This window comes from Narcine bancroftii, chromosome 1 (assembly GCF_036971445.1).
Source record: "Narcine bancroftii isolate sNarBan1 chromosome 1, sNarBan1.hap1, whole genome shotgun sequence".
Classification (NCBI taxonomy): Eukaryota; Metazoa; Chordata; class Chondrichthyes; order Torpediniformes; family Narcinidae; genus Narcine; species Narcine bancroftii.
Window position 1 is genome coordinate 208,038,384 of NC_091469.1, and position 21,971 is coordinate 208,060,354.

Genomic DNA, 21,971 nt, shown 5'->3' on the forward strand with positions numbered 1-21,971 from the left:
TGTGGAAGTTGAATCCTTATATTTATTCCAAGCTAAGATGCTTATAACGAAATAAATAAATTTAAAAAAAGATATAATATAAAGCAAAGGAATCAGGATTTTGGGGAGTCGTGTGGTAGGATGGGAAACTAGACTTGAGGGAAGTTGGAGGATCCCGATCCTAAAGATCAAATGTCCATTTCCCTCCTTGGATGCTGTCTGGCTTGCTGAGTCTTTCCAGCTTCTCATTCTTTGCTTGAGGAAAATTGTGTGAGCAGAAATAGGTTATTGAGCCCATCAAGTCTGCCCTGCCAGTCAATCATGAGCTGATCCATTCTCCCATTCATTCCCCCTGCCCATACCTTTGATACCCTGGCTAAACAAGAACCTATCATTGGGTTGGTGCCAGAATGCATGTTGGAGGGGGGGGGGAGGCATTAGTGATTTTGAGGGAGCCTTGTTCAGGGATCTGTCGATGAAGGGAGGGGTAGGGATGCTGGCGGGGACCTGTCAAAAGGGGAGGGGAGGGGGAATGCTGGCAGTCCCTGCCAGGGGACCCGGAGGGGTTGCTGGCACCTGCCGTTAATGCCATCCACCCGACGTGGGGCATGAGGTCGCCTTTCATTGACACTACTGATGCCCGATGCACGCTAGTCATGCAGCCGAGGGCAGGTGGAGAGTTGCTCGTGTGCGCCAACCTAGATGCTACCAATATGGGAGTGGCGCGGGTCTGATGGCCAGGGATGGCTGTGACCATATTTGGGGGGGGGGGGGGGGGAGAGGTCACAGCACCTTGTTTGAGGGGGGGAGGGCAATGCCTGCAGATTGCCCCCTTGATCTGCCTTAAAAACCCACTGACCTGGCCTCCACCCCTGCCTGTGGCAACAAATTCCTCATGGTAAATGGATGGCCTCGTGTGACCCAGGGCTGACTAGTGCTTCTTGTAGTTCAATAGTACTGACCGTGCAGTCGGGCCTGTGGCACAGCAGAGGGAGACAGGCTCCTGAGAAAGGGCGCAGGCCCCAAACGCTGGCCTCCCTCCACTTTCCTCTGAATGCAGCGTCACGTGCTTCAGCAGGAAGATTCCGGACCAGCCGCCATCAGGATTCAATCGCGTGGCGCGTGGGGGCGCTCCGCGTTCTTCCTATGCGTGTCGGCTTCCGTCGCCGCGCTGGTCCCGGCCGCCCGGTGCGCGAAGAGGAGGAGGAGGCGGGCCGGCTCATCAGCGTGGGAGTGACCGGCGGCCGCGACATGGCAGCGATGGTCAGGGAGACCCCGAGGTTCGCCATCATTTGCAGCGGTTCCGGTTTGCTCTCCCCCCCATTTCGCGGGTGCTGGTATGGGTGCGCTGAGGCGGCCAGGCCCCTGGGAGGCCTGTCTAGGGGCTCGGGGTCCCACACCTGAGCATGTCCGTTCAGAAAACTCCGGCCATTGGACTGGAAGGTCGGGGCGGAGAACTGGTTAGGCACAGAACTGTCCACCTGCAGACTAACCAGGTCTGAACGGGGGAGGGGGCTGAAAAGAATCTGAATAAATGAGGCTGTAAATGCGGGATGGGAACACGTTCTGACAAGATTTGATTTGCTGGTGGTCGAGCCCTCGCATTGGCCTTTAAATGTTGGGTGTTGTGGGAATTGAAGGAGTCCACAGAAGTGGTGCTAAAAGAAAAGTGGTGATTCTTGTGTCTCGGTGATTGTGTCACTGAGATTGAGTTTAAAAAAAAACCCAATTAATGAAATTGTCGATGTATCTTTGTGACTGACAGTCCTAGATCAATGTGAGAGGTTAAACAAAAAACGATGGCATCAATCTCTGCAACAAACCCTCCAACACCCACAACTACCTGGACTACACTGCAAGGATTTCATCCCCCTTCTCTCATTTTCTCCATCTCCACCACATCTGTTCCCAAGATGAGGTTTTCTAGTTCAGAGCTTTTGAAATGTCGTGCCTTCTTCCACAGACATGGCTTGCCCTCCACCACTATATTTCTTCCATTTCCCACTCATCTGCCCTGGTTCCACCCCCTCCCCCCCCATCGCATCCAGATGCAACAAACATAGAAACCTTCACCCCACCAGCCTCCGCATCCAACACATCGTCCACTGGAATTTCCAGCACTTACTACAGGATCCCCACCACCAGACACGTTATTCCCTCTTCTCCCCTCTCGGCCTTTTGCAGGGTCCGCTCCCTCTGCCGTTCCCTCGTGCACTTATCCCTTCCCATCCATCGCACCCTGGCACCTTCCCTTGTGCCTGCAGGAGGTGCAGCACGTGCCCAAACCTCCTCCCTCACTACTGTCCAGGGCCCCAAACAGGCTTTTCATGTAAAGCAACACTTCTCTTCTACATCCAGGTGCTCTCTTTGTGGCATTCTCTACATTGGAGAGACCGGTTACAGATTGGGAGATCGTTTCATTCAGCACCTCCTTTCAATTCGCAACCACAGCGACCTCTTCAACCACTTAAATTCCGGATCACACTCCCACGCTCACATGCCTTATGTACTGTTCCATCCTGACCATGCACAGATTGGAGGAACAACACCCTATTTTCTATCTGGGCACCCTCCAGCCACATTGCATGAACATTGACTTTACTGTTTTCCATGAAACCTTCTTGCCTTTTTTTTACCCCTTTTCTTTCCTGTCTTTCCAGTTTTTTCATCAACCCATTTCAACCCTCCCCCCATTGCTGCTGTCCCCGCCCTCCTTTCTCCATCTGCCTTTGCCACCCCATCTCCCCCCCCCCCCCCCCACTGCTGCTATTTGCTCAGATGTTTGCTGGCATACCTTGATGAAGGGCTCAAGCCTGAATGTCGGTTCTGTATCTTTACCTTTGGTACCTAAAGGACACTGATCTGATGAGCTTCTCCAGCATTTTGTGTTTTTAATTCATCACGGTGTCTACAAAATTTTATGATTTACTTTTGGCACCAATGTTTTGTTTATATGCAAAATGGTGTATTTGCGTAATTATTTCTCGATGGATTTGATGAAAATCGGTAGAATTAAATTTAAAAGGATAAAAACAGTTTATTGTGTTTATCAAGGAGACCTTGATAATTAACATAGTGATATGGGGATATGCCCACTAATTTGATGAATCTTGAGTCTTTCACACATTTAACCAGAAAATTTAAATTCTATCCCTTGAGTATGAAGTGGAATGCCATGTTTTTAAACAAGTTTAATAACAAATTAAATTAATTTTTGTTGCAAGCATTGAACACAAGGACTGTTTAAAAATACACTTTATAATGTAGAACATTAAATAGGACAACAGAGCAAAAGGCCTCTGGCCCAATATATTTGCACTTGATACCCGATTAAATGAAATCTCCTTGCACTTATCCTTCCATTCCCTGCATTTTCATGTGTCTATCCAGAAGCTTTGTACGCAGTGCTATCATGTCTGGCTCCACCATTATCCTTGGCAGCCCCTTCCAGTCACCTACACTGGACCTGCACACTCTTTAAAATTTGCTCCTTCATTTTAAATACACGACCTCTCATAATTGACATTTTTAACCATTTTTTCAAGATTCTGACTGTCTTACCTCTTAATGGCCCTTGTGTGTTTCTAAGCTTCTATCAGGTCTCGTTTCAGCCTCTGGTGCTCCAGAGAAAAGAAGCCAAATTTCAAATCATATCATGTAATCTAGACAGCAGTCTAGTAAATCTCTTCTGTAATTTTCCTAAAGTCTCCACATCCTTTGTAATGGGGTGATCAGAATTGCACTGGTGTACCAAGTGTGACCTACAAAGTTTTCTATAATAGCAATGTGACTTCCTTAATGTTGCACTTGATACCCAATATTTTTCATGACCAATATTCTCTGTACATCCATGTATACTTTCTCCTGACATTTGACCTCCTAAAGGGCAACACCTCACATTATTGAATTAAACTCTACCTGACATTTCTCTGCCCACATCTGTAACTGCTCTATATGCTGCTGTGCTCATTGTTCACCCTCTATGCTGTTCACAAATCCATCAATCCTTGTCATCCACAGACTTACTAACCCACCCATTTACTTTTTTATTCAGGTCATTTATGTATCTCACAAACAGGGATGCCAACACTAATCCCTGTGGAGCCTCACTGTTCACAATTCTCCAGCCCAAATAACACACTTCCACCACTACCTTGTCTTCAATGGGTAAATCCAAATCTCAATCCAATCTGTGGATTCCATACATCTTTATCTTCTGGATCAGCCTACCTTGAGGGACCATCCATTGCCCTATCCACATCAACCACCATCACTACCTCAAAAAGACTCAATCAAAATGTGACCTGCCATGCACGAAACCATGCTGTCTGACCCAATTTAGCCACGTCTTTCCAAATGCGTGCAAATCCTTTCCCTAAGTACACAGTAAAGTTAAAGTCTGCGATTGTGGTTCATACACAAAACTGGTAAAATTCATCTGGTCATGCATCGTTCTTATGCATCAAAACCAAAGTTTTGGGCCTCCATTAAACGACTGTACTATAATTTTATAAACAGAAATTGACATAAATTACTAATCTGGCTCATTTTCTCTTTAAACAGCATAAAACAAGCTGTAGTCTTGGTAAATGGACTTGACACTGGTAAATTTCCACGGCTACTGTCTCGCATTCTTCAGAAGCTTCACTTGAAGGTACGTGATAGAGTCCATAAAAGTCTTGATTTTCTTTACGACAGCAGGTTATGAAACTTTTATAGCAGTCATGATATTCTATGATATTCTGAGAAATATTGAATCCTTTTACAAATGAGTTAATTTTTTTTATACTGCTTAGTTAAATAAAGACCCTTTGTTAATCTGGACACATCTTAATAGATTAAGATGGCACAGTGGTGCAGATAGTAGAACCACAGCCTCACAGTGCCAGAGACTTGAGTTCAACCCTCGGCTTTGATTGCTGTCTGCGTGTAGGTTGCACGTTTTCCCTGTGACCATGTAGGTTTCCTTTGGGAGCTCTGGTTTCTCTCAATGTCCCAAAGATGCGAGTTCTGAATTTAATTGGCGATTGTAAATTGCTTTTAGGGTCTAAGAGTGGTGAAATCTAAAGTTGACAAGAATGTTCAAGTTCAATTACACTGGGGCAACCACATTTTCAAAGGTTTGCTTCATGAAATATCTGATATTATGTTAGACAACGTCAAGCTGAACACAAAGATAATTTCAGATTTTCTGTATAATGTAGGAAGTTGGAGAAACATTAAATTAACTTTTATTGAATTTAGAATGTTTAATTGCATAATGTACTTTTGAGCCTAGCCCTAAGGTTGACTGTATATGTTGCACCACAAATGTGAGGAGCAAGGTTTGTCTTGGTCACCAATTTTATAACCAAAGTAAAGCTCAGGTTTTCTTAATCAGTGCAGTCACGCTGTGTCTTTGAGCCTTAAGTGTATACTCACCACAAATGTCACCGAATGTATCGCAGCTCTTGCGACATTGATAAAACATTTCTACTGTATTGAATCTTCCTGAAGACAATACCTGTGTGGTGGCGCACATCATGACGGCAGGCGAACTGGCTCCGCATATTATGGCTGTGGCAGGGGAGCAGCCGCGTCAAGATGGCACCGTTGGGAGCATCTTTTCTGCTGCTTGGGTTGGGACCGCGTGTGGATGGAGCTGCGGCACGACATCACTTTTGACGTGCAGGCAGGACTTGTAGGCGGTCTTGTAAGGCAGTGCGGGAAGTTAAAATAAACAACTGGAATGCAGACGAACTCACTGTATACCAATCTTGTTCTTTCCACTCCATGTAGTGACCTCTACAATTAGTGATCCCGATGGGTTCAGACGACTCTGGACTCGACAACATTAGTGCTGCAGCAGTCAGTGCAGTCGCCCTCCAGCTTTGCCCACGCACTTGCTTCCAGCCAGCTGAAGCACAGTTCCATATAAAACAAATGACCTTAGACTCCACCAAGTGCTGCCATGTCGTCTGCTCCCTGGACCAGGAAACCGTGGCCAGAGTGGATGACTTTGTGCAAAACCTACCGGAGGAAGGTAAATACGCCGCGTTAAAGGCACTGCTCATCAGTATCTACGGCTTCTCCAGACAGCAGAGAGCTACTAGGCTTATACACCTGGGTGGCCTTGGGGACGAAATGCCATCCGTCCTAATGGATGAAATGCTCACGCTGACAGAAGGCCACAAGCCTTGCCTCATGTTTGAGCAGATGTTTTTAGAAAAGGTGCCAGAAGACATCCAGCTGCTGTTAGCAGACACGGATTTCAGTGACCCTCGCAAGGTCACAGTGAGAGCGGACATTCTATGGTGTACTAAACAAGAAAACGAATCCGCCGTGAATCAGCTGATGGGCCCCCAGAGCGAGCATCTGGTTAAACCCTAAAGGAGTAGGGAACAACCATGCCCCCAATGGAAACACCAGAAGCACCGTAGTGGTTCTATCACCAATGCTGGGGGGCAGAAGCACGTAAATGCAAGCAGTCCTGTGCATTTCCGGGAAATGCCCTGGCCAGCTGTCGCTGATAGCTATGGTGGCTGGCCACACCAATAGCCTATTGCATGTCACTGATAAAACAACAGGCAGGCAATTCCTCATTGACATAGGCGCCAAACTCAGCGTCATCCCACCAGTGCCTTTGGAGGCCTGAACACGCCCACATGGACCAACTCTGTGCGGCTAACAACACTGCCATTAGGACATTTGGCATGTGGTGCATACCGATACGCCTTGGTGGGGAGACTTATCAGTGGAACCACTCTCACCACTGTGGAGAAACCACTCTTCGGCGTCAACTTCTCTGAGCCCACAGCCTGCTGCTGGACCTGATAGTGAAATGCCTGGTCCATGCTCAGATGTTTAGACCGTCCAGCTCACAGCAGCTAGTGCTCGAAACCAAAGCTTAGCCACTGTTGCCATCACCACAGACAGGGTGCTATGTTCACCTCGGCCTTATGGACACAGCTCGTGTCACACCTCGGCGCAAAACTCCACCGCCTACCACCCTCAGTCCAATGGTCTAATTGAACACTTCCACTGCCACCTGAAGTCGGCAATCACGGCCTGCCTGAATGGACCCAACTGTGTGGCAAGCTCCCATGGGTGCTCCTAGGCATCCGCACTGCACTCAAGGAGGACCTGCAGGCTTCTTTGGCAGAGTTGGTCTACGGGGCCCCTTTAACTCTACCAGGTGAATTCCTTCCTGCCACCAAAGACTTGGACACAGAAGGAGGGGCGGCACTACAAAAACTGAGAGACAGATTAGCTTCCCTGGCGGTGCCGCCACCCCCCCCTCACACCAGCCCACTTCCATGCCCCTTGACTTGCTGAAAGCCGACTTTGTGTTTGTCTGACAAGGAGCCGACCCAGCCCCACTCCAAAGACCCTAAGAGGGCCCCTTTAGAGTCCTCAACAGAAAGGGTAAGACTTTCATACTGGACGTGGGGGCAGGGAAGAACTGTTCACGGCTGATCACCTGAAGCCTGCACACCTCGACCTCAGCCGGCTGGTCGTGCTGCCGCTGGCCAAGAACCCCAAAGGGCGACCAACACTGGATTTGGGGTGGGGGGGTGAACAACATGCTAGTGCCAGTTCTGGGGTGTTGTGTGGCGGTGCAGATTCACGAGGGCAGGCAAATTGGCTCTGCATGTCACAGCCGCAGCAGCAGTGTCAAGATGGCGCTGCCAGGAGCGTCTTTTCCGCTGGTCGGGTCCGCATGTGCATGGGGCTGCGGCACGACATCTCTTCTGACGCGCAGACGGGACTTGCTAATAAAGGAGAATGATCAGATAAAATTCTTGCCTTGTACTCCACTTGTTCAATTCTATCTTGAAGTTGCGCAGTATTAAAATATCAATCCTAGAGTAAGAATCATGCCTATTTGAATAAAAAGAGTAATCTGTTTCTCTTGGATGAATTCTTCTCCAAGCATCTATTAAATTTAAATCATTCATTAGCAACAATGTAGCTTTAGCCACTTTTATCCTTGTTATTGATCTTGTAGATCTATCTAGGACCTGTCCCAGGTAATGTCCTTTGACTTACCCGCCATTAGAGCATGATGCAGGCTGCTGCCGGTATCAATCTCTGGTAAAAGTTTATCATACTAGTGTATTCCTGTAGCCCATTTACTCTTTGTGGCTTGATGAAGTGCTGGACCATCTCGACCTTTATGAGGAGGGGTGTTGCCCCAGGCAATCAATAGTTTCCAGGCCAAATTGTTAAGTTGAATTTGCTCACCTGGGTGCACAATTGTCTCAGGTGGGTGACGTGGTCTTTGCGGCTGTGGCTAACAATGAAGATATCATCCAAAAAGATGAACACAAATGGGAGGTCCCTGTTCACTGCATCCATCAGCCACTGGAAAGTTTGTGCCGCTTTTTTCAGCCCAAAGGGCATGCATAGGAATTTGAACAGGCCAAAGGGAGTTATAATTGTGGCCTTGGGGACATCCTTGGGGTGAACTGGGATTTGGTGGTATCCACCCTGGATGAGGTCCATCTTGGAAAACCCACGTGCTCCATGCAGTTTGGTGGTGAAGTCTTGTATGTCTTGGGACATGTCAGGCATGGTGGCCTTGTTGAGGTGGCAGTAGTTGCCACATGGCCTCCAACCACCCCCTCCCCCGCTGTTTTTTTGGTCACCATATGGAGGGGTAGACCCAGGAACTATTGGAATGCTGAACAATCCCTGGCTCCTCCATTTTCTTGAATAACTTCTTTGCGAGGCTGAGCTTTTCGGGAGGGAGCTGGGGTGTCCTGGCTTGGAGTGGAGGGGTCTCAGTCAGAATGTGGTGCCTTACTCCATGCTTTGGTTCAGCCATGGAGAACTGTGGCACTACTGTAGAAGGGAACTCCGCCAGAATGTGGGCAAACGTTGTCAGAAAGTGTAGACTCAAGGTGGGGGGCGGGTAGTTTGGCTTCCACCACAGGTAGAGTTTGAAAATTTCTAGCATGCATCAAGCGCCGTCCCTTGAGGTCTATGAGCAGACAGTGGGCACGAAGGAAGTCGGCCCCCAGGACCGTTTGTGCCACTGCCGCGAGGGTGCAAGTCCATGTAAACTGACTGTTGCTAAACCAAAGAGGGATGGTGCGGGTACCAAAAGTTCAAATAGAGGAGCTGTTAGCTGCCCTCATCGCTGGGCCCTGCAGGTGTTGAGGCCTGCGGGGGGCAGGATGCTTATCTCGGTGCCGGTGTCGACCAGGAAACACCTGCCCAACTAGGAGTCCCAAATGTAGAGGAGGCTATCACGTGGATCAACTGCCTCAGCATTTCCCGGAAATCCGCAGGGTGGATGGCATCGAAGGGCCTCTGCACCCCGTAGCAGGTGATAATAGCAGAATTGTCCTGGGGTATTAACTTGTCCCTCTGCTGGTCTTTGCTTTATAGTCGGCTGTTTGTGGGGCTTGCTGATGTGATCTACGATGGCACTGATATCCCTCTTCACTCTCCAGAGCATGTCCACCTGGGTTGAAGTCCTCATCTCTGAGCAAAAGTCAGATATCCTCGGGCAGCTGGTCCAGAAAGATCTGCTCGAAGAGCAGACAAGGCTTGTGGCCCTTGGTCAAAGCGAGCACCTTGCTCATTAGGGCAGACGGGGTCCTGTCCCCCAATTCATCTATGTGCAGCAATCAGGTGGCGCACTCGTGCCGGGAGATCTCAAAAGTGCAGGATAACGGCTCTTTGAGTGCCGCATATTTGCCTTGCTACAGAAGCTAGCAGAGGAAGTCTACAATCCTTGCCATTGTGTCTAGATCATGTGCTCGCAATGTAGAAGTAGTGGGTGTCGTCGGTGGCAATATGTCGAAGCTGGAACTGAGCCTCGGTCTGAACCACGTGTGGCTGCGATACCCAAAACTTTGGGAGCCTGAATGAGATTGCATGGATGGTCGCTGGCTCTGTCTGGTCCATCATTTTCATGTCCAACTGCTGGTTGGAACTGTCGGGGACACCAATGTAGCGTTTGTGCTACATGGGCGTGGAGCCCCTGGCACTGACGTCAGGGCACTGCATCATCAGAGCGCCAGCCTGGAATTGGTCGGCATTCCCGCCACAGCTGGCTGTCTTCCCACGGTGTGGGAGTTCATCTGGGATGACGGCCGATGTCACCCCAGGTCTGCTCGGTTGCCGTGTTCGTCTGCCATTTTTTGGACAGTGCGAGGGCTGCTAAAGGTTCAAATTAACTTGTAAAGTCGCATTTTGGAGAGGAAAAGATATCTTTTTAAGGGCAGTTTGGAATATTAGTTGTCACTCAGAAATGACTTTCTCCACAATTTATTGTTGTGTTCAAACTTTAAGTTACCATATATGCCGTTGTATAAGAAGAGCCATATAGGACAACCCCAGAATTTTCACCTAAACTGTTGGTTTTGATTGATAGCCTTTGCAAATTTGGTACTTGCCACTAACTAATGGATGCTGTTAAAAACAAATCACAATATTTTAATAAACTATCATTTAAATGTTGAAATTTTATAGGCATATTTTAAGAGCGCTGAGACTTTGCAAATAATTAATGTACAAGATTGCGTCAGAGCTGGCGGGAAGATGGTAGTAGTGTTGAGGCAAATCCACGGACACTCAGTAACACTGAAGGGGTTCTTCAGTGCGGTGATCCCTGATTTTTAAGGTGAAACTTTTAATTTGAAGATTGTCCTATATAACGGCATATACAGTATCTGAACATTGTTCAATAAAGCCTTTCTGGTGCGGTACTAATTAAATACCGTTTTAGGATGAACATTCATTTAATGAAGAAGAGAAAGAAAAACTTGAAGTTGCTCTCTCCTTGGAAAAACATGAACTTCACTTGATGCTGGAAACTGTATCTTTTATCTTGGAACAGGTAAACATCAATAACCACATTATCTAGACCCAACATATTCTTTTCCTTTGATTAGTCACTTTTTCAGTGACTAATTAAAACTTGGCCATTAAGCTGTGCTCCCTTTATAAAAGTTCTGATGAAAAGCATTCTTTGGTAACTTGCCAGCAAATGATTAGTGTGTAAGAGAATCAGAATTTAAATTCATTTTTTTAATTTTTTGACATTGGACTGTACCATTCCAGACAGTTACTTACAAAGAGATTAGAAACTTCCTTGGCACATGGTAATTAATGATTTATTTGAGGTTAGATTTGAATTGTCAAGAGCCAGCAAACTTCCTTTTTTGGGTGTTCATGCACATCAAGGCAGAAAGTTAAGGTAGATTAATATGCAGCAAGTGATATGGTACAAGAGGGAGAGCCTTTAAGTCCTGTGGTTTAAGGTAAGTGGACGAGCCCAATATCCTTGTGGGGAGGTTAACAGTGTTATGAAAAGTTTTAATTGAATGGGAGAAGAGGTACAAGGATAAAACATTGCAGAAGAGAAAAAAAAAACAGATGGAGGCATAGAGCTATGGAATAGTCCAGTTTGGATTCAGGGGTCAGAGCCTGAGAATATGGGAATCTGACTAGGATGGGTTTTGCTTTGCATTGTTGGAGCAGACCATGATTAATATATCAAGGGGTTGTTCAAAAGCCTGATAGCCATTGGAGAGAAACTATTCTTGAGCGTAGAGAAGATGGTCAGGCTTTTGTACCTTATACCAGCAATGAGAAATTACTGTGACCAAGGTGATGGTGATTCATTATAGTGGTTCACACAGATGTATTCATTGGATGGGAGATCGTAGCCTGTGATGGACCTTGGTTTGTTTGCTACATTTTGTGTTCCTGGGCACTTGAATTCACAAACCAGACTGGGGCAATTAGTCAAGGCACTTCCCACAGTGCAGCTGATGAAGTTTGATGGAGTATTTGACAACATGCCACATTTTCTCAGACTTATTAGAAAGTAGAGGTATTGGTGTGCCTTCTTCATGGTTGTCCTGATGTGCTGGCTTTGGGAGAGCTCCTCTGATGTATGGAATCACCAGGAACTTTAAGTCTAATGGTGACATGAAACCAAGGTACATAGTAAATGATGGATAATAACAGATAGCAGATGGGCAAGAAGAATTTGGTGAATTTGTCAGAAATGTATGAAATGATTAATTTTAGAAGGAAGAATGAGGAGGAGCAATTGTAAACTAATTGTGACAACTTTGAAGGAGGATGTAGAACATGTGGATTTGCAAGATTTTGAAAACTATGGACAGAACTGCTTAAAATAATAAATTGAGTATAATCTTTCATTCTGTTTCATTCAAATTTAATTTGTGCTGAGCTCCCATATGAAAAAAAAATGTATATATGTATTATAGCTTTTGTTCACTGTTCCATACATTTCAGATAAAATGTGACAGGATGAGAATCCTTGTTCATGTGGGTGGTAGTTTTCAAAACAAAATTGAGTTAGGTGAGATTTTTTTTTTAATCTGCATTTTTTTATTTTTAAATCTTTTTTATCTTTTCATCATATACACAGCATAAGGAGAAGAGAAATAACACAATTAAATTGGTATGTCAAAGTCTACATAGTATAAGTATATATAAATTCCAAAGAGTGAAAATGTGACATATTAGAAATAATTCACTGAACAAAGAAAACAGAGATAGAGGAATAATTATATATATAAATCGACTGGAAAAAAAAACAACCAACTGAGCGGCCTATCCCGAGGATCTGTCGAAAGGTTTAAAATATAGGTCCACACCTACAGGTGTGGAACGACAAGAATAATATTACGTCTGGAAAGGAAGAGTTCATTCTTAGAGTAATGCCAGTTATATCCCATGAAAGTCATCAATAAATGCTTTCTATGTTTCTCCAAATTTAGTAGTTGTATCTGATGGACGACGTCTGATCTTTTCTAGATTGAAGAAAGACACAGCGTGAGAAAGCCATTGAAATAATGTAGGAGAATCACTCTTTCCATTTCAGTAGAATGACTCTTCTAGCCTAATAGTGCAGAAAAGGCTACAACTCGATCTGTAGAAGTAGGTAAACAACTTACGTCTGTGATTCCAAATCTCATTCCCAGTCGCTCTTGATCCTAGCCATGGAAACTGATTTTAAATTCAATAAATTATAAATACATGATAACAATCTACCATGAAAATTAAACCTCAAGTTTAAAAAATAGATCAAGAATATTGGTGTTTGAAGTTCGCGGGAAATCAGAAAATTTAGACCAGTGGTTTTCAATCTTTTTCTTTCCACTCACATATCACTTTAAGTAGTCTGTCTGCCATAGGTGCTCTGTGATTAGTAAGGGATTGTTTAAGGTGGTATGTGGATAGAAAGAAAAAGTTTGAAAACCACTATTTTAATCGTACCTCATTGACTCATTATGTGCACGGTTTCATATCTCCAAAGGAAATGGGCCAATAACAATTTTTCTCAAGCAAAATATTTCAGTAACAGTTGGGTCTAGAGCAGTAATTCTCAGCCTTCCCTTCCCACTCACATACCACCTTAAGCAATTCCTTATTAATCACTGAGCATGGATGGCATAAGGATTACTTAATGTAGTATATGAGTGAGATCAGCTGAAAACAGCCATACTGCAATCCACTGAAGAGGTACTGGGGTTCTCTTCCAGGAAAAACAAGGACTGGTTTGACGAAAACAACCAGGAAATCCAGGAGCTGCTGGCAAAGAAGTGATCTGCCCACCAGGCTCACCTTGCAAAGCCTTCCTGGCCAGAGAGAAAACGAGCCTTCCGTCTCGTATGCAGCCACCTTCAGCGCAAACTCCGGGAGATCCAAAATGAGTGGTGGACTAGCCTCGCCAAACGAATCCAGCTTAGCGCTGACATTGGCGACTTCAGGGGTTTTTATGAGACACTAAATGCTGTGTACGGCCCCTCACCCCAAGTCCAAAGCCCTCTGCGCAGCTCAGAAGGCGACGTCCTCCTCAGCAACAAGATCTCCATTTCAATCGATGGTCAGAACACTTCCAATCCCTTTTCAGTGCCAACCGCTCAGTCCAAGAATCTGCCCTGCTCCAGCTCCCTCAACAACCCTTGAGGCTAGAGCTGGATGAGGTCCTTTCCCGGGAAGAGACATATAAGGCAATTGAACAACTGAAAAGTGGCAAAGCAGCAGGTATGGATGGAATCCCCCCAGAGGCCTGGAAGGCTGGCGGCAAAGCTCTGCATACCAAACTGCATGAGTTTTTCATGCTCTGCTGGGACCAAGGAAAGCTACCTCAGGACCTTCGTGATGCCATCATCATCACCCTGTACAAAAACAAAGGCGAGAAATCAGGCTGCTCAAACTACAGGGGAATCACGCTGCTCTCCATTGCAGGCAAAATCTTCGCTAGGATTCTCCTTAATAGACTAATACCTAGTGTCGCCGAAAATGTCCTCCCAGAATCACAGTGTGGCTTTCGCGCAAACAGAGGAACTACTGATATGGTCTTTGCCATCAGACAGCTCCAAGAAAAGTGCAGAGAACAAAAAGGACTCTACGTCACCTTTGTTGATCTCACCAAAGCCTTTGACACCGTGAGCAGGAAAGGGCTTTGGCAAATACTAGAGCGCCTCGGATGCCCCCCCAAGTTCCTCAACATGGTTATCCAACTGCACGAAAACCAACAAGGTCGGGTCAGATACAGCAATGAGCTCTCCGAACCCTTCTCCATTGACAACGGCGTGAAGCAAGGCTGCGTCTTCACACCAACCCTCTTTACTATCTTCTTCAGCATGATGCTGAAACAAGCCATGAAAGACCTCAACAATGAAGACGCTGTTTACATCCGGTACTGCACGGATGGCAGTCTCTTCAATCTGAGGCGCCTGCAAGCTCACACACCAAGACACAAGAGCAACTTGTCTGTGAACTACTCTTTGCAGACGATGCCGCTTTAGTTGCCCATTCAGAGCCAGCGCATGATGTCCTGTTTTGCGGAAATTGCCAAAATGTTTGGCCTGGAAGTCAGCCTGAAGAAAACTGAGGTCCTCCATCAGCCAGCTCCCCACCATGACCACCAGCCCCCCCCCCCCACCCCCCCCACATCTCCTTCGGGCACACAGAACTCAAAACAGTCAACCAGTTTACCTACCTCGGCTGCACCATTTCATCTGATGCAAGGATCGACAAAGAGATAGACAACAGACTCGCCAAGGCAAATAGCGCCTTTGGAAGACTAAACAAAGGAATCTGGAAAAACAACCACCTGAAGAAACACGTAAAGGTCAGCGTGTACAGAGCCGTTGTCATACCCACGCTCCTGTTCAACTCCGAATCATGGGTCCTCTACCGGCATCACCTACGGCTCCTAGAACGCTTCCATCAGTGCTGTCTCCGCTCCATCCTCAACATTCATTGGAATGACTTCATCACCAACATCGAAGTACTCGAGCTGGCAGAGTCCGCAAGCATCGAATCCATGCTGCTGAAGACCCAATTGCGCTGGGTGGGTCACGTCTCCAGAATGGAAGACAATCGCCTTCCCAAGATCGTGTTCTATGGCGAGCTCTCCACTGGCCACCGAGACAGAGGTGCACCAAAGAAGAGGTACAAGGACTACTTAAAGAAATCTCTTGGTGCCTGCCACACTGACCACCGCCAGTGGGCTGATATCACCTTCAACCGTGCAACTTGGCGCCTCACAGTTTGGCGGGCAGCAACCTCCTTTGAAGAAGACCGCAGAGCCCACCTCACTGTCAAAAGACAAAGGAGGAAAAACCCAACACCCAACCCCAACCAACCAATTTTCCCTTGCAACCGCTGCAACCGTGCCTGCCTGTCCCACATTGGACTTGTCAGTCACCAACGAGCCTGCAGCAGACGTGGACATATCCCTCCATAAATCTTCGTCCGCGAAGCCAAGCCAAAGAAAGAGCCAAAGATATGAGTGAGAAGAAAAAGGTTGAGAACCACTGACTTAGACTGACAGTGTCTAATTTGTAATTATCTAAAAAAAAGACTTAGAAAGATTACATTTGGCTGATAATTGTTCAAAAGTGGCAACATTATCTCAAATATAGAAATAGTTAAAACTGGATGCCTAATCTATGCCATTCCTTGAAACCTGTGTCCATCAAGGAGGGCTGAAAAAAAATGGACTAGCCAAGGAAAAGTCCTTAAGCCCAAATAATTTCCTAAATTGAGCCTATATTCTCAATCTATTTCTCATTAACAGATTATGTAGAGAAGGAAAATGATAAAAAGCATCCTAAAATTGTAACATAAAAGTTTTTTTTAAGAGAATTGCAGTTCCATTTCTACCCAGGGGATTCAATGATTTATCTAAATTTAATAATAGAAGTAAATTATTTACATTAATCGCCCAATAGTAAAATTTAAAATCTGAAAGTAATAATCCTCCATTCCTTGTAGTCCTTTGAAGATAGTATTTGCTGATGTGGTTTTTTCCCCCTGCCATTTGTAAGTAGAAATAACCAAATCTCGTGAACTAAAAAAAAGATTCGGGAATAAAAATTGGTAACTCTTGAAAGAGATACAGAAATTTTGGTAAAATGTTCATTTTAATCGAATTAATCCAATCCATAATTTTAATAGATGAAGGTGACCTACTCAATAATAGTAGTTTACTCATATGTCATTCCAAAAAGAGGGAGATGATGAGGGAGAACCACAGGTTCCAGTTAAAATTTTTAGAGATACTGGGGCTGCTCAAATCATTGTTGTTAGAAACTGTGGATCAAAGGACTGACACAGGGGAGTCAACTTTGATTAAAGGTGTTGGAGGTGAGGTGGAGTCAATATTGCTTCACAAGGTTGTGCTAGATTCAGAATTAGTCAAAGGAACTGTTGTAGTAGGAGTAATTCCAAAGTTACCCATGCACGATGTCTTGTTTTTGTTGGGGAATGATTTGGCAGAGGATAAAGTTGGGTCTAGTAAGGATGTGGTTAGAGAGGATGGTGAGATATATCCTACATGTGCAGTAACTAGGTCTGTGACTAAGGAAATGATGAGAGCTGAAGAAAATCCAGTTGATAGAAATTTGCCCAGTACTTCTGAAGTACTTTTGAAAGAGCAGGGTCATTGTGAGAGTAAAGATTTCTTATTGACAAGTAAAAAGTTACTTCAGCAACAGAAAATAGATGCAGATCTTTAAGCTTAAGGGAGAAAGCAGTAACTGAACAGGAGACTAAAGAAATGGCTCATGGATATGACTTGGAGAGTGAATTGTTGTGGAAACCTTATTATGAGAATAAAGGGTAGTGGAGAACAATCTGTATCAGAGGTGTTGGCTGTTGACAGAGTGGAGGAAGTGGTGGATTGTAAAATTATGGAAACAGAATCTTGTAAGGGTAACCTTAAAGAAACCATGGTTCCTGGGTGCCCGTCTAACTCAACAATTTTGGAAACTTTGGAAGAAAAGTTAGGCCATCTTAAGTTACAAGAGCAGATGCAGTTGAAAGAATTACTTTTTAAATACACAAATTTGTTCCCTGATGTTCCAAAGAGGACATCAGTGATTTACCATGATGGAGATGTTGGAGAAGCAAATCCCATAAAACAGCACCCACATATAATAAGCATTCAAAAAATTAAAATCATGGATCAGGAGGTGGAATATATGTTGAGGAATGACATTATTAGACCTTCAAACTCAGATTGGAGTTCTCCTTGTATTCTGGTACCAAAACTAGATGGAACTGTTAGGTTCTGTATGGATTATAGGAAGGTTAATTCAGTAACTAAAACAGATGCTTATTCTGAGAATAGATGACTGTATTGATAAAATTGGAAAAGCTAAATTTCTTACTAATCTGGATTTGTTGAAGGGTTACTGGTGTGTGTCTCAACTGAGAGCGGAAAGAATATTTCAGCTTTTGTAATTCCATGCGGTTTATGCGAGTATAATGTGTTACCTTTTGGCATGAAAAATGCCCCTGCAACATTCCAGAGGATGATTAATTCAGTTATCCAAGGGTTAACTCAAACAGATGCTTATATTGACGACTTGGTCACAAAAAGTGACACATGGGAAGAACATCTAAGGCAATTGGACTAATTGTTTGCAAGATTATCCAAAGCAAACTTAGCTGTTAATTTAGCGAAGAATCAATTTGCAAATGCCACGGTAACATACTTGGGCTATGTAGTTACCCATGGCAAAGTTGCACTTATTCAAGCTAAGGTGAATGCAATTTCTGAGTTTCCTATTCCCAATGGCAAGAAAGCAGTGAGCAGGTTTTTAGGAATGGCAGGATATTACAGGAAATTTTCTTGAAATTTTGCTCAGGTTGCTCTTCCATTAACCAATCTTTTGAAGAAAGGGGAAAAATTTGTGTGGAATAAAGATTGTCAGGCAGCTTTAGAAAATTTAAAGGAGATGCTATGCCATTGCCCTGTGTTTAAAATTTCCTGATTTTGACAGACCATTTTCTGTAGCAGTGGATGCCAGTGAGGGAGCAGCAGGTGCAGTTTTATTGCAAAAACATAATGAAATTGACCATCCAGTTGCTTACTTTTCAAAAGAATTCAATGTTCATCAAAAGAACTATTCCACTATTGAAAAAGAACTGTTAGGTATCATATTTGTTCTGCAGAATTTTGATGTGTATCTTGGTACCTCTTATGAACCTATTATATTCACTGACCACAATCCTCTGGTGTTTTTGAATAAAATGAAGAATAAAAACAGAAGATTATTAAACTGGAGTTTGATATTACAAGAATATGATCTGCAAATTAACCATATCAGGGGTGTAAATAATGTGATTGCTGATTGTTTGTCAAGATGTTAAAAATGATCGTGTATAAAAATACTTGAAAATTTGAATTATTGTATTATAACATGTTATATATTGCATATTGTTATCTCTTTAGTGATTTTAGTTATAACTGAATTTTAACTCGAGTTAAAATTCCCTTTAAAGGGGGAAGGTGTGACAGAGTATTTAGAGGTGGTTTGGGAGGAATTGTTAGAGCAGCTTGCACACACACATTTTAAAACACGGAATATTTGCAGGACTTTTGCTGAATGCTTTTTGCAGGAGGCAACAAAGTATCGACAACAACTTGCCTGGGAGAGCATGTGATCTTTGCAGGCAAAGGAGAGCTGTTTTGCTCTCAGAGAGGGAGAGTGGGAGTCACAGAAATTATTTCCAGAAGGACAAAGCTGGCAAACTTTGGAAAGCTGCCTGGTCAATGGAGAAGATCGGTGGTGTGAAAGGTGACCTGAAAGAAAGAGGATCATCTGGAGAACCCTGAAGGGGGCAAGTTTTGTCAGCAAGACTGATTGAGAATGAATCAGTTGTGGATGACCTGGAAAAGGAATCTCTCTCTGAAAACCAGCAAGACCCCTCTTGAGTAGTAACCATTTGCCTGTTAAGTACCAAAGACTGGTGAACTTTGCTAATGCTAACTTCTGTGCACAGAACAAGAATTGCCTGCAACCAGTGAGAGTGGACTGTGATCTTTTCTAATCTTAAATTTACATTGCACACAACTGCATTTAGTATTAGAGGGGGAATTAAGAAGGTTAGGTAGGTTAAGTAAGTTGATAGTAATAAGTTAAAGTTTAATTCTGGTTTGTTGTTCAAATATAATTAAAACAAATTTTGTTTAAGTAACCCTGTGTTGTGATGCACATCTATAGCTGCTGGTATTTGGTGTCATCTGGACTCCGTAACACTGGAACAGTGTCAAAAAAATCTGGTTGTTGTAATGTTAGATAATTAGACATTACTGTATTCAGGAAATTTCTGTAAATATCTTTAAAAAATGCATGTATGGTAAATTATATTTGGTAGAGATTTGTTCAAAAAAATCAAATCACCCATCAATGAATAAATCTACAAAAGAGATAATTCCTTTACTCTTCCAAATAAGGAAGGTTTGGTCAAGAGTAGATGGTATTTAAATTTTTAAAAAAAGATATATAATATTAGCCAAGGCAAAATTTTTAGTCGTTACTGATCTTAGACACTTTAAAAAGTAATGCTGGTCCTAAAAAAGAAGCTGAGGAATAATTCTGGACAGATTTCAATTCCAAATCTAGCCAGAGTGGACGATCAAATTTATCAATGTAATAAAATCCAAAAAATCAAAGCGAATATTAACTGCTCAAAAGTTAAAATCTCAAATTCAATAAGGCCATGCCACCATCCTTCCTAAGTTTCTGTAAATGAAGCTTATTCAATCTGGCCTCCTTACCATTCCAAATATAAGATGAAACCTTAAAATCAGTATTGTCAAAATAAGATTTTGGAATAAAAATTGGGACAGCTTGAAATGGGTATAAAAATTTAGGTAATATCATCTTAAAAGCATTAATACGACCAACCAAAGACAAACTCAATTGGGACCATCTAGTGAAAGATTGTTTCACAAAATCTAATAAGGGAGAAAAATTTAATTTAAACAAATCTTTAAATTTTCTAGTGATTTTAATACCTAAATAAGTAAAATACTCTAACAATCTTAAAAGACATATTATCATAAATAGGATCATGTGAATTTATTGGGAATAATTCACTTTTATGAAAATTTAGTTTCTATCCAGAAAAACTCCCAAAATCTGATAGTAAAGAGAGCATCGCAGGGATAGAATTTGCGGATCTGAAAAAAAGACTAAAAGATAATTTGCATATAGAGACCTTTTATGTACTTCATCTCCTGCATTTGTTATATGTAACTACTAGATTGAGGGCTAATCATTGTGATCAAACAAAGGGTAATTTGTAATGAAAAGTTGGTGTATCAATAATTTAAGGAATTGCACCCTAGTTCAAATAAAATAATACAAATGTGTATTTATTTAATTTGAAAGATTTTTAAATGTTTGTTTCATTTGGTTTGTGTCATTTCTCATCAGGCAGCCTATTATCATGTGAAACCTGCTGCTCTTCAGCAACAATTAGAAAACATTCACATGAATCGGGAGAAAGCAGAGGCTTTTGCCCAGGTCTGGATTAATATGGGCCAAGATTTCATTGAAAAATTGAGGCAAACCACTTTTGCTCCGAGAAAGGTAATTAGCAAGCCTACGTGGTAAAAATTGATAGAACTGACAATCTCATTTTTTTTAAAAATTCCATGCTACAGAAAGAACCCAAAATACTTCATGTTCAATCAATTATTGTGAAGTTTGTGTTGTAGTTTTATCATAACCAAAATACACATGACTTATGGAAAGAAATTTTAATTGTACATACTAAAGGTCGTGAGAAAGAGTAGAACACAACTATGCCTTGTCCATATGAGCCTTAAAAACACAATGTGAGCCCCCCCCCCCGCCCCCACCACTTTAGTATAGAACATTACAGCAGGGAAGTTAGGCCCTTCTGCCCTTCTAGTCTGTGCCAAAACATTATTCCACTAGTCCCATTGATCTGCACCCAGTCCACAACCCTCCATGCCTTTCCCATCCATGTATCTATCCAATTTATTCTTAAAACATAAGATTGAACCCACATTTACCACTTGTGGCAGCTTGTTCCAAATTCCCGCCACTCTCTTGAGTGAATAAATTCCCCCAAACCTTACCCCTTTCACATGAAGCCGTGACCTCTCGTATTTATCTCTTCTAATCTAAGTGGAAAGAGCCTACACACATTTACTTTGTCTATATGCCTCATAATTTTGTAAACCTACATCAAATCTACCCTTATTCTTCTACGCTCTAAGGAATAAAGTCCTAACCTATTTAATCTTTCTCTGTAACTCAACTCATGAAGATCCGGCAACTTCCTAGTAAATATTCTCTGCACCTTTTCAATCTTACTGATATCCTTCCTCTAGTTAGATAACCAGAACTGCAAACAACACTCCAAATTTGGCCTCAACCATGTCTTGTAGAACCTCACAATAATATCCCAACTTCAATACTCAATATTAGTGTGGTCACACCTTTTCCATTCCACAGCTCCACCCATATGACCTCTGTAGACTTGCCCTCTGGGGTGTCCTGAATAAGCATAGCTGTGATATTTTCCCTGACTAGCAATGCCATTCCTTCCCCTTTCATCCCTCCCCCTCTATCACGTCTGAAACATTGGAACCTCGGAACAGTGAGCTGCTAGTCCTGCCCCTCCTGCAACCAAGTCTCACCAATACCAATAATGTCATAATTCCACATGCCAATCCATGCTCTAAG

General features: G+C 43.3%; 1 protein-coding gene across 2 annotated transcripts in view; it reads left to right on the plus strand.

The window, feature by feature from the left end:
- Nucleotides 1–870: 870 nt before the first annotated feature.
- Nucleotides 871–21,971, plus strand: part of commd10 (COMM domain containing 10) — a 100,864-nt gene continuing 79,763 nt past the window's right edge. For both annotated transcript variants that reach the window (XR_011341790.1, XM_069889846.1), the window contains exons 1-4: nt 871–1,259; nt 4,543–4,633; nt 10,697–10,807; nt 20,691–20,846. Coding sequence is in view for 1 of the 2 variants with exons in the window: in XM_069889846.1 (XP_069745947.1) it covers nt 886–1,259; nt 4,543–4,633; nt 10,697–10,807; nt 20,691–20,846 (732 nt within the window). In the remaining variant the exon portion in view is untranslated. The remainder of the gene's footprint in view (nt 1,260–4,542; nt 4,634–10,696; nt 10,808–20,690; nt 20,847–21,971) is intronic.